The 13,015-nt window shown below is 50.7% G+C and overlaps 1 protein-coding gene across 2 annotated transcripts in view; it reads left to right on the top strand.

Annotated features, from left to right (window-relative positions):
* The window catches only part of LOC142575714 (polyamine-transporting ATPase 13A3-like), a 138,922-nt gene that overhangs the window by 15,581 nt on the left and 110,326 nt on the right, over positions 1 to 13,015 (top strand). Inside the window, exon 1 of one of the 2 annotated variants that reach the window (XM_075685284.1) lies at positions 11,558 to 12,428. The exons of the other annotated variant lie outside the window; for it this stretch is intronic. Within the exon in view, the coding sequence (XP_075541399.1) occupies positions 12,272 to 12,428 (157 nt within the window). The 5' untranslated portion in view covers positions 11,558 to 12,271. Of the gene's footprint in view, positions 1 to 11,557; positions 12,429 to 13,015 lie in introns of those variants that run through there. 2 annotated transcript variants of the gene reach the window in all.

Here is a 13,015-nt window from a genome sequence, read left to right on the forward strand (position 1 = left end):
GGGAGGGGAGGTTATTCCGCAAGTGTCCACTATGAGTGGACTGTCCAAACCAGCGCGCACTGATTGGATAGAGCTCGATGCCGGTAGGGCTGGCGCCAGTCATCACCGCCAGCTCTCGAGCCTTCGGCGCGCATTTACCTTTCTCCCTCGTCTCTCCCAAAGCAGGCTTAAACCACATCATGTGGGGGTGCCCTAAGCGCCCCCTTTCCTCAAGCAACTAATGTCTAGTAAGTAGCTGTGGGATTACCTTGCGCAGCCCGAGGCCCGACCTTCAGGAGGCCATCCTGGAGTGGGCTGAGAGGATGGAGGAGGCCTATTTCGACTAGTTCGTCACCCCATCCTCGATCCCGTTGCCCCTTCCCCTTAATGAGGGATAAATAAAAGTTCTTGATCATCATCAACAGCGCGCTGTGAATGTTAGATGCAAATGTTAGTTCTGGTGTCATTTTTTTGGCTTACCGAGTGACTGTTTTGCTGCTGTTAGCGTAGTAAGGTAGCGTCGCTTAATATTCTACTTTAGCGTCCCTTTAAGAGCAGCCAATGCAAGTTTGAACGTGAGCTTTGCATCCCCTAACATAATTTGTGCTGAGCCGACGAGTGACAGTGCTCGCGTAGTTTGTGTGCATGCAACCGCAAATGGCGCGTTGCGTAGCCCGCAATAAACCCGCTGTCCCGTCTCTCTCTCTCTCTTTCTCTCTCTCTCTCTCTCTCTCTCTCTCTCTCTCTCTCTCTCTATTGCTGCTGTTGTTTGCCGGAAGTGCGGCGCGCCGCAGCCTTGACACGTCGCGCTCTCATTCAGCGCGGATAGTTTCTCTATCTGTTGGTCATGCGTCTGACGAAATTGCGAGCGGTCGGCGAGAGAAGCCGCGTCGCGTGCTTCGCCGCTACGCTCGCCATCTTGCGGGGAAGCTACATTTCCGGGCGCGTTTCCGCGAAGAGCGCGCGCGGGTTGCTCCGGCGTTGCGCTTGGCTGCTGTTGTCGTCGCCGTTGTGGCTGTGTGCGCTAATGAAACGGTTTTTGTCACCGGGGCACCGTGGGTAGTTTCATTTCTTTGGTGTTTTCGCTTTGTCTCGCGCTTGAGGGGCGAGCGTTACATCGGGCTACTCGTGCTTTACCGAAGGACACCCCGCAAGACGCAGAAGGACCTGCTCGCAGAGAACGCGGTGGGAATCGCGAATACCAACTGTTCTTTTTTTTCTCGTTTCGTTTTCCTTCCTTTTCTCTTTTGCTTCTCCTTTTTTCTTTCTTTCTTAAATATTTTGCAAGCGGAACAGGGGTACAAAGAAACTTCAGTTTTATTTTTTTAGCTGGAGGCGGGTTACGCGCCTGATGATTATTTAACCCAACCAGACGGGATATTCTGTCGGAATGTCTGACTTCCATAAATATGCCTCTCGCTTCGCGCAACACAGTATCCGCGCACGCGGCCCATAATATCCCAGGAGCTGCCGACGGGTGGAGCTTCCGCAAGCGTTAACTTTACTTCGCTCGTGGATTGTTGGGCGCCCTTTGCATAGAAGGAGCGGTCTTTTCCGGGAAGCTTTCTCTTACGTAAAGAAAGATGTCTCGCGTAAAGAAAAAAAGATATATTACGTCGCGCGCATTTTTCGTGAATGTTGTCATTTTTCACGAGAAAAATTCTTATCGGGGCTGAGCGGCGACGTGCGTGGATTTGCTCCCTCGCCAATTCCTCTGCAGGGTATCACCTGCGGTTCTGTTGGCTCGATTTCTCTTGCCTCCTTTCTTGCCGATAAATGAAGGCGAGAGGACGAACCGTACTCACTTCCACTTGGTTTCCCTGCGTGCCGGATCTGCATTGGAGGAAATAGGGAAGCAAACTGAAGAGAGGAGCGAGAAGAACGCGAATCGTTGCGTGCAAGAGGTATCGCAGCGGGTCGAGCTAGCCGCACTTCCCCGGGAAAAAGTGGAGCCCGACGCATCAGTGGTGAGTGCAACGCAGACGTTCGCCGGGACCACGGCGATAACAGGTGCTTATGTGAACGCTCCCCCGTATGCGGTATCCGCAGGGGAAAGAAAAGCGCCCAGTTTTCGTCGGGCTTCTGCCTACGTTGTTCACCGTCGTATGTACGGATCTCTTTCTTTTCATCCCTAAGCCCCCCTTTCCCCACCCACCCCCCTCTCCCGCGTGGGGTCGTGAGGAAGGTGAGGAGAGGTAGGGAGAGCTAGCAAGGGAAGGTAAGGAGACCAACCAGACGTCTGGTTGGTCTCCCTACCTCCCTTAGTTCCTTTCCTTTTCCTATACAACTAACATTGCCTATTGCGCGTGTTTTGCGCCACGTTACCCGACTGTCGCAGCCTCATTACGAAACATTCGGGCGCGCACATTCATTTCCTGAGAATGCTGCTTTCGACGAGGCCCTGATTGGCTATATAAGCCTTCGGAAGTGGCTGTGACGAAAGCTATACGTATACCTGCAAACCCTCCCGCGAGCGCGATTTCCGCCTCGCGCTTAGTTGTGAAGGTATCTCCATCGCTGTGGTGATCGAGTATTTCGGCGAGGCGTTATACCGTTCTCGCCGTTTACCGGTGCCTCCAACTGCGCATGCGCAGTGAGAATCCGCGCGTGCGCACATACTGCTCTAACAGCGTGTTGCCCAACGTTAACGTCACCCGAAACGCGAGAGAATCTCCGAAAGCGACCAGTCTCGAAGTCTGGCCCCGGAGGTCGCCGTTAGCCGATTCGTCTCGTCTTCGCATATGGATAGAACCATCGCGATATGGTAGCGGCGCTTTGCGCGTCCTTAATTCTCCACGTGTTCGTACCACCTGAGCCGTTCACACCTGTATAGGGTGTTGCTCACAACCGGCTGGCGGCGGCGGGTTTATGGCAGCGCTTATCTTTCGGCGCGCATTCCCGAACCGGCGGCGCGTGCGAGGACCTTGTGATGACGCCACCTGGGTGCTGCTCTTATCAGCCGCCCACGCGGGTGCCTGTGTAGAGGTTATAGTGAAAGATCGCGCTGACGTACGTCGCAGCGGCCAAACGCGACTCTGGGTACGCGTATACGAAGCTGTTTGCCAAGATGACCCATTTTACGAGGCGGCGAGCTCGTGCGTGTCGTGCGATGACGCCAGCCACGTGATGCGATTGATCGTGTTTATACATACGAGACTTCGTCGTTACGGGCTCGCAATTTCGGGCGCTGCGTCGCACTGTGCCTGCCGCACGTGACTCGTGAAGAGGCGATTGTGGGAGATAAGAGAGAGAGAGAGAGAGAGACCGGGGCTTACGCTGCGATTTTTTCTGCTCTCTCGACTGTTATTGTAAGGCCTAACTGCACGAGCAATGCGTAGTTTAATGTTGCGAACTTGGCGTGTGTTGGTACGTATATGGTACGTGCTGTCCGAACCCCCCTGTCTCGGACGTACAGCACGCGCTTATACGGGAATCATTCACAATAACGTTGTTGAAAGTTCAGCGCATAGTCCTTGTCGTGTCCGTCCGTGTCGTTTCTTTTTCTTTTTTTTTTTTTGCGCTGCCCGGCTTCTCATATGGGGATAGTTTGTTCGGGTTCGGACTTTCTACAAACAGCGCGTAATTAAGGCAGGACAAAGCGGAGGTGGGATGGCGCGGCCCATCGTATAGATTAAACAACGTGCTTTCTGTGATGATAGACGTTTGTTTTCTTTAAAGCGAAGCTTTTCTTTGCAAACCTCGCCTGATTTCGATACCGTGGCTGGGGCCTCACTGGGTTCCTTGCACCACCACTAGGTGGCGCTCGCATCTGCGGCGGCGCCGGCCGTGCTGTGGAAAGAAAGAGTAAGAACCAGAAAGCGCGCCTTCGCGCATCCGCGGCTGCACGTTAATGGGGAAGTAAATGTTTCTTGCCGATAGAATGGATTCGAATTGCGTTACGTACGTATGCGCACGCTGCCTCTGAACCCATGACGCGTTCAACGCGTCCGTCGTACCCGATAGTAGTCGGCAGCTCCCCTTAACAAAAGGCCCGGTATAATTTGCGTGTGCGTGTGTATGTGAGCGTGCGTGCTCTACGGCATTTTTTTCTGTCTCCGCACAAGACGCTTATGGAACGAGAGAACAACGAATGTAACTGTCATTTAAAGGCCCGTAAAGGCAATCCGAGGCCCAATTTTCCAAGCTTCTCGCTCGTAAGAGCATGGAAAATTGTATGAAATCTTGGAAATCGAATCCGGGACCATCACCAAACCGAATAACTTGCTTTATCGACTGTGCTAATTGGCTAGGGGGCTGTATAGATAGCAGCTCTCTTGCTGGGTCAGTCGGTGACTCGAAGCTTGAATATTTTCATTATTATTATTATTATTATTATTATTATTATTATTATTATTATTATTATTATTATTATTATTTTATCCTAGCTCGATGCATGCCTTAAAACACATGTAAGAAAGGTGTTTGCTGCAAGGAAAATATTTACGTTCATTCCTTAGTCCACGTCTTTTTATTTCTTTCTTTTTCTCGGTTTATTCGTTTCCGCGCAATTTTGCCAGCCCGCCCGCCCAACCTGCCGAGCGCTGGGCAAAGCTATTGCACTCGGTTATGGTCCTGAGCTAGACACGAGTACCATGCTCAGCGGCGGAACGAAGTAGCCACTGTACCACCGGGCGAGGGGTCGTAACTCGAAGCCATGTCGTACTTTTCCAACGTATCTTTTTTTTGTCGCACTTTTCCATAGCCTCTGATTCTGTCGAGCGGTATCTGAAACCCTCATTCCGAGCACACTCGTCCTTGCTTATTTTTGTTTTTGTTTTTCTTTCAACAACCTCGTTGAACGGGTTGAACAACCCGTTCAACGGTTGTTCCCTCCCCCCCCCCCCCCCGTCCCACTTTCGACGAAGCGAATTTCCCCGAAAGACAAAGCGAAGGCTTTCCCAAAGCTCTCGCACGCGGCGCGGTCGTAAAAGCTAATCTTTATAACGTCCCCTTGGCTACGTCACTATATAGCTGCAGTCTCAAAGGTGTGTCAGCTGTGTGCACATGCATTGTGACTTCAAGTCACTTTCTTTCTTTCTATTTACTTTATTTATTTCGATCACCGCCTTGTATGTGACTGCGCCAGTAATTCTGCTAATGCAGCGTGACTGCCCATTAATAGCGTCTTTTCTGCAGGGGAACCTTATGAACGGAGCCGCAGGTACGTTGATCGGGAATGTTGCGCCAACAGCTTTCGATGATTGTAGCTAATTAATTGATTGATTGGGTTTAACGTCCAGAAGGTGGACAACCGCTTTGAAAGACTCTGTAGCAGTGCGCTCCGCGTTAATTTTGACCTGTTGGCATTGCCAGCTTCAGCGTGGACCCTTTCACACCCACACGCGCACTATACACTCCATCTCGCATGGCGTTTGCAACACTGTGGAAGCGTCAGGGCTCCTTAGCCAATAGCAAGGCCGAATGCGCCTAGAGATTTATTAATCCGCGCCGTGGCATCTGCTCACCGCCAGGATAACTCGCGGTGTAGGACGCGCATGCTCAAAGTTCCTGACATGTCACGTATCGCTGTAACGTATCATGTGCCAAAAAAAAAAAAAAACTCCCTTATTCGGCCAATAATCGGAAGTTTACGCCCGGAACTATATTTGGCTGCGCAAGGATATATTACCCCTGTGCGCCCCGCATCTTCGACAGTGCTGCAAAGGACTCGGGGGATTGAACAGAGCGCCGTTTGCGTGCGCATGAAAGCTCCACCATACATCACCGCAATACACGGCGTCGGCTGGAAAGTAAGCCCAGGACAGCCATCTATCGCTCGCTTTATCTGTGCTGAATCATTCCCGCGCTAGCTGAGCCGCTGTTCTTGCAGCCCCAGTCGACGCCCACAGCTCCAAGAATTTCATCTAGTAATATTTTGTGGGAAACCCTCGGTCTACGTGGGTGGTGCTTTCGCTGCCTCTATTATACGTAGCAAGCACGTGCGGCTCTCGTGACGCCGTTGGCATGGCAACCGCCGCGGGGGGCGTCCTCGCGGCGCGGTCGTTGCTAGGTGTCCAGCGATCGCCAAGGGAAAACAATCTCGCACCGACCCCAGCACACGCTTCTCATGCTGTTTTTTTTTTTTCGTTTGTTTGCTTTCTCTCCACAGAGCGTGTCGCGCACGTGCGCACTCTCTCAGTTGCGCCATTCATCGATCCGTGGCATTTGCCGAAGACCTCGTGGCGACGCCGATAAACTGTGACGAAAGGCGATCGGAGCCGCGCTGGGCCGCGGTGGTCACTCCGGGGGCCAAAAACTCTCGATCTGTAAGCGTCAGCGAAACGTGACCCGACCGCGGTTCGCTCTCTCTCTCTCTCTCTCTCTCTCTCTCTCTCTCTCTCTCTCCTTTCGTCGCGGTTTCGTTGCGGCCTCCGCTCCTCCCATTTAAGCGTGGAGGAATGAAATAAACTGGTAGGAGGAGACTGAGCATTACGCAGTCGTGGCCTCGGCAAGCTCCGTGAAGCCATTTCCCCTTCCCGTTTTTTTTTTTTTCCTCGAAAAAGCCGGCCCGACATGTGACCTCTGAGACTGGGCGAGATTGTTTGCTTCGCTACTGTGCTTAATCTATATGCGCGTTTGTTCGGCCGTGTGTCGACCGTGTATCGGCACACGGGGCCGTGTTCCCTGCGTTGGCTGCACGCAGACAAACTTATGCGTACGCGGTCAGAATTAATTCGGAGTCCCCCCCACTGCGTCGTACCTCGTTATCAGATCGTGGCGCGTAAAACCCAGGAATACAATTTTAAATTTTAAGAGGCAGCTTTAGCTCGGGTGCCCCTATGTGCGCGTAAAAGGAGAATTCGTTTTTCTCGGCAACCACTGCACCAGATTTGACGAGGTTTGTTGCGTTTTAAAGCAAAACTTAAAATCTAGTCACTGTTGGTTTAGAATTTTTGAGTTAGGTCGTAACATTTTTTATTAAAAAATTGGCAAAAATAAAGACAATAAAAGCGAAACTATCAAGTTTAAGACTCTGTCACTCAGGAAAGAAAAATTATATCACAGTTGTGTAAATTGCACCCAATTATACATCTTAAGGTGACAAAATCGATATGTGACACATGAATCTCAAAAGAATTTAGTAATATACAAATACGGCTTTTGCAGAACCCTTGTGCACAACGTAACGAATTCACGTAAGATATAAACTGACATATCGAATTTGTCCGCTTTGAATGATCAAATGGATGCCGTTTACAGAACCGCGATATCCGTTTTTGATGCAGAGCTATTAATTTTATAAACTTTGTGCGTCTATATTTTTCAAACTTTCGAAATTTTGTAAATCCTTTTCATAAAATTCAGGCCCTAAATCGAAATCCCGCTTGCCACAGTCACTAGAATTTAACATTCTCTCTCAAATACGACAAACTTTATCAAAATCGGTCCACGGGTTATCTCAGAAAAGCGTTTTTGAGTTTTACATCTATTTGAATAGCCCGCGTCGGAGTTGGGCACGAGCTAAAGCTTCAGCAGCGTCGGTAAATTAGATGCGAAGTGTGCCGGGACAAAAGAAAAAAGAATGTCCGTGGAAGCTTTCAGTGACAGCAAGCGAGAAGTCGGGGAAATGCAAAAAACATGCAGGAACAAATATACGCAGCCGGGGCAGGCACGTGTCTGCTGCATTAAAAAAAAAAAAGAAAGAAAGTGGCAGAGACACTTTATGGGACAAACAATCTCTGGGAACGTGAGTCGAGATGTAATCCCGCTGATGGAATGATTCCCTGTCGTTGTGGCTGAAACGAGCCATGTTTTTCTCATTAAACGTGGATTTATGTGTTTGATTCGTCACTATAAAAGTCGCGAAAAAGGACCTTTGGCGCCCCACGCGGCAAAAAACGTGATGCTGCATAAGAGGTCCGTCAGGTGACCTTGTGCGCGGTTCGCGGTATATTTATTGATATTGAGATGCAGTATACCTTTCATTATTCTCTCTCTTTTTTTTCTTACTTACAATCTGTAGGTAAGCCTTCGTTCGTAGTGAGCAGAAAAGTGGCCTTGCCTTCGTTTTCGATGAGTTCGCTTGACTCAACGTTGGCTTAACTCGTCTATCGACAGAACAATGACAACGGGGGCCAGCCAGCCATGGCGTAGGCGAGTGCTTAGGGAAAAAACGTGTTACAAATATAAGAAATGTATTTACAACAACGCGAGCATGTTGCACCAGCTTTCTGTTTTCAAAAGTGGCTGGAAAGGTCAGAATAATACGTGGTTAACCACAGTTACACTCATTTCTGTGAAAATAGAACGGTGGGCGGCTTGCACAATTTGCGAGGCGGGCTATCGGCATCTCTTTCACTTCTCAGCGTTGTTGGAGGAGGGACTCTTACTTCTTTAGCGGCTGCCCAGATCGAAAAATTCTGTTTACTAAATATCCACGCGCTTTTTGAAGTAACTGCTGCAGATGTAAACACTACCGAGGGTGAGCTTTGCATTGCACCATGAAGACCTAGGTCCTTGAAAATCGGTTGGCAGTCCCTTTAAATCTCCTTACGTGCATTGAATGCGAAAGCAGTATGACTTTTCCGCGCGATACGTTTCACTTGTTCATGTGCTCGAGTTGAGCAAAGTCAATTTTGAGGGTGGGCCAAGTCAATTTTAGAAGTGGACCAGGTCGGTTTTGAACGTGGGTCAACTCAATTTTCGAATTGGGCAGATTTAATGTTTTGTGTTCGGGCCATCCAAATTTTGGGTGGTGGGCCAAGTCAATTTTTAGAGTGGGCCCGGCCGGTTTTTAACGTGGTTCAAATCAATTTTCGAATTGGGCGAAGTCGATTTTTTATGTGTGGGCCACGGCGTCCGTCCGTCCGACGCCGAGGCTGTTCACTGTGAGATTTCGCAGTGCTAGCCGCAGCAGGTCAGTGCCGGGAACGTGACGTCATCACTTGGTCACGTGAATTTTCTTGCCATCTGATGTTAACGCCGGACGCTCGCTGGATTTTCCGCTTCACGGGGCATATAAGGCTCTCGTCTCAAAAATAAAGACAGAAGAAAGAGATCCGGCGACGACCCGGCACATGGTCATGACGTGCACAGGTACTCACGCAGCCAGAACCGTCGGGAACACCAACCTTCCAGAAGTACTGGGATTCAAAGCCTACGGGAGTGCAACTGGACGGCATGCAGTCGTGGTAAGCAAGTTTAGAGCATTGGTATGTAGAAAAGAAGCAGGGAAGAGATGGGGGCGCGATCGTTACAGGCTCATATAGGTGACCTTGGAAAGTAAGTCACAGAGACACAAGCAAAATGCGAGACCAGGCAAAAAATGATAGCAAAATCTCATCAGCTCACGCAGCTTGTAGGTGTCTGTTACGACGCCACCCCCTTTCAAATGGTATGACATCATTAGAGACCACCATCGCAAGCCAGAGGAAGCACCGACGAAAAGTAGGCCAATGCCGCACCGACCTCGCCTATCTGTGACGGGATATGCGCGCCGGCCAACATGTCGGCTCGGTCTGCTCCGAGTGCCTACATATGGCCGCCTGCTGTTGTTGCGCGTGAGATGTTTCCGGAGCCCGTAGTCCTTAGCCCAGGAGAGCGGCCAGCGTTTACCGGGAGTTTTGAACAGTGCACTTACCCATGTGTACTCCCCCTTTTCCACAATAGACCTAAGCGGCGTACTCCGTCAACATCATTCATTCATTCATTCATTCATTCATTCATTCATTCATTCATTCATTCATTTACCTACGCGCTCCACCGTCCCGTGTCTGCGCGCGACGTAAAAGCGGCGAATGTCGTTTCCCGCGAGATCTGGCGTGACCAAACGCAACGGTCACGTAACGGTGCTTAAACATACCGTTAGTCCCGGCCATATATATATATATATATATATATATATATATATATATATATATATATATATATATATATATATATATATATATATATATATATATATATCTATATATCAGTAAAGTCGCGTTATTTTTCCTACGTGCTTCTATTCTTCCAACTATTTCTGTGCCGAATCCTGTGATTCTATGCTCCACTGACGTATATATAATTTTCTTTCTGGCCACACCTAAAAAAAGAAGAATTGTTACATGGCGCTGCGTGTCATCTTGCGGGTGATTGGACATGGAAATTTCGGCTTGTGTTGAAAGTGTTTTTGGCTTGGAACAATGTCGGGGCTGCGAAAATACAGCTTCCTTGTAGAAAGGGCTGAAGTTAACTGTAAAGAGGGCCAGAGAGGTCTGCTTGAGAGAACACGGATGAGAAAACGGGCGACGCTATAGTAGCGCCTGTATTGACTGTTCTCGTGATATAAACCGATTTTCGCTGTGCGTGTGATCCGCGATATTTTAGAGCGACGCTCTTTTAGGCGCCCGTTCCTCCGGTGAGCGTCGGAGGAACGGCGTTGTCCCGAGACGTAAATCGAGCAAACGAGCGAAGGATGGAAGAGCAAGCACGGGGTTCCGCTGGACTTGAGACGCGAGGAGGAAAGCGCTGATTAGGGCGCAGCCGAACCACGAGGATCACTTATTGTCACCTGGGCTTACTCATTCCCACCGCATTCTCTTGCTGGCTGTGTCGATCTCGCTATTTCTCTAGCTAGCTCCTTCGCCCTCTCGTTCGTTCGTTCGTTCGGGCCATTCGCCTACATCGACAATCGTCGGCGGAAGCATTTTTGCACAATTCTTTATGAGCCCATTTCATAGCTGGTGTCATCCTACTCGACGTCCTGACAGGCTCTGTATAGTTTTCGTCAGCGTCGGCATTTGCGTTGGTTTACGACGGTTCGCGCGTGCCTCTTCAACATCTTTTAAAGTCAGAAGGCAGGGACAAGTTGCAGTGTCGCAATGCAATTTCTGACGCTATGTACGGGTGTAAGGGCGTTATATTTGCTCGCGGTGCAATATTTCTACGGTTCGACTGCTGTGTGAGCTCAGAGGCTTCTAAAGTCACGCCTGACGCCCTTAGAACGAGAGATGTGACGGCCAGTGCGCGCAAGCACGGCAGGTTGATCGGTCGGGGAAACGCCTGTCGGCTTGCGACCTCCGAGAGACCCGACGGAACGGAATCAAGATCTCGGAGGTGATAGCGTTGGGATGCTTGCTTGCAGCTGCGAGTCACAGGCGGCGTGACTTAGTACGTTCTCCCACGTGTTTCATTGCTGTTTTCACTCAATGTGCGCGCGTGAGAATCCGTGACTTTTTTTGTTTCTTTATTCTGTTCGGTTGCGGGTAGTAAGCATCCCGGACGAGCGAAATTAGATGTGCCAAGGGCGTAATGAATCACCGCCATCCTCAATATGTGATCTGTTACTCGAACCACGCATGTGTTATCAGCGGAGGCGCTGCATCGCGCCACGTGTTTCGCAACTGGAGTATGGCTCTATCATTCCGTATGCAGACCACGTCGTCCGCGAGTGACGCGACTTGGTTTCTTTCCGGCCTTCTTTCATCCGCGGAGGATGGAGCGAAAACGTTCCGCTCGTATCTCGGGAGCTGTTTGCCGTCGGGAAAGTCTCTCGCGAGCGGCACCAGGAGGCGGCACCACACCTGCGTGTACTCACTTCTTTCGCAAGGCCGGAAGCCCGCTATCCGTTCTCCCCCTCGCCGTTATCATCATCTCTACTACCGCTCATCCGGCGGTAGCACCAGCGGCGAAGAAAATCGTCTGCGCGCTCAATGGGGGGCACCTGCCACTGGGCTGCGTCGTTTTCTGGGAGCTGTCGTCTGCTACGGTGTAACAGATCTGCGGCTCGCGCAGACGGCAGTCGGCGTTCGGCACTGTGCTTGCGTGCTTCTTGGTCGGTCCATGCGTGTGCCTTCTCGGAAGGCGGGGATTTGCGAACGCCCTGCTTTATATAACATCGTCGTGGCCGGTGCTCTGGAATCTCGGAAGAAAGGGGTTCGTTTCCCGTCTGTGTCGTTCGCGTGATCATCGCCCGCCTTCTCTCCCACCCGATCTCGCCCTCGCCCCATAATCGCCGAGCTTCGTGTCTGCTGTGTCGTGCGTGCTGTATACACACCGTGTGAACCGAAGAAGTGTCGCTGACCGCTACCGCGATGCTGCTGGCGTGCCGGAGCGCGCAAGATCTCGCTGCGGTGGCGGCTAGCTGACGGCCTGCGTGTCTGTGTGTCTTGCGGCGCGCACCCCTGCGCTGGCGGAGGAACTGGGCGGGCAACGGCGGCGGCTCATATCTTCGGAGGCCGTCGCCGTCGACTCTCGCTCGCCGTCATCATTGGCCCAGTCGCGGACGCGCCGAGGCAGCGTCGCCGGATCGCGGGACGACGATTTGAGCGCCGACTTGAGTCGCGACGCGAAGGCCCTGCTCAGCGCGATGGTCACGTCCACCTACAAGCTGCAGCACGAGAGCATCGCGCTCGAGATGAAGACCAGACAAGAGTTTGGCGGGAAGCAGCAGCAGCGACGACACTCGGCGACATCCGGGTCTGTTGGGAAGAAGCAGACGACGAAGAAGAAGGCGGCAGTACGAGGTAAAATAGCAGACGGCGCGTCCGGAGTGTGGTGCCGGTACGTTTATGACGCGGGTAACGTTATAATGTACGTCGTACTTGTCGAAGTCCGTCCGCGACTGAAGCAGTAACTGCGGCCGGCTCGCGAAGGACATGGTTTCGCGTGTCACGTGGGCAGTAGCGATACTGGGAAGGTAAAACGGCGCGAACAAACGTCAGCATTGTAGCAAGGAACGATTCCGGCGGCGCCTGTCCACGTCGTTTAATGCTACCTTTAGATGGCCTTTCTTATTAATTAATTATTTATTTATTCATTTATTCATTTAATACATACGGCGAACACGAAGTCCATGCAGGGTGGATAATACAATATTAGGTCACAAGAATTAGAACAATGTGAATACAAGAAAATGCGGCAATACGACAATAATACTGATACAAAAAGTTAACAATCGTGATACAAGTTTTATAAAGGCAAGTCGTTCCAGTCATTAATAGTGCATGGAAAGAAAGAGTACTTAAATAGGTTGGTTCGGGCAAAATAGGGAGTTAGTGCATTTTGGTGATGTTGGGCGATTAGGTCCCGTTACTAGGGGACTTGCATACAT

The sequence above is a fragment of the Dermacentor variabilis genome, chromosome 3, assembly GCF_050947875.1.
Source record: "Dermacentor variabilis isolate Ectoservices chromosome 3, ASM5094787v1, whole genome shotgun sequence".
In the NCBI taxonomy this organism is placed as follows: Eukaryota; Metazoa; Arthropoda; class Arachnida; order Ixodida; family Ixodidae; genus Dermacentor; species Dermacentor variabilis.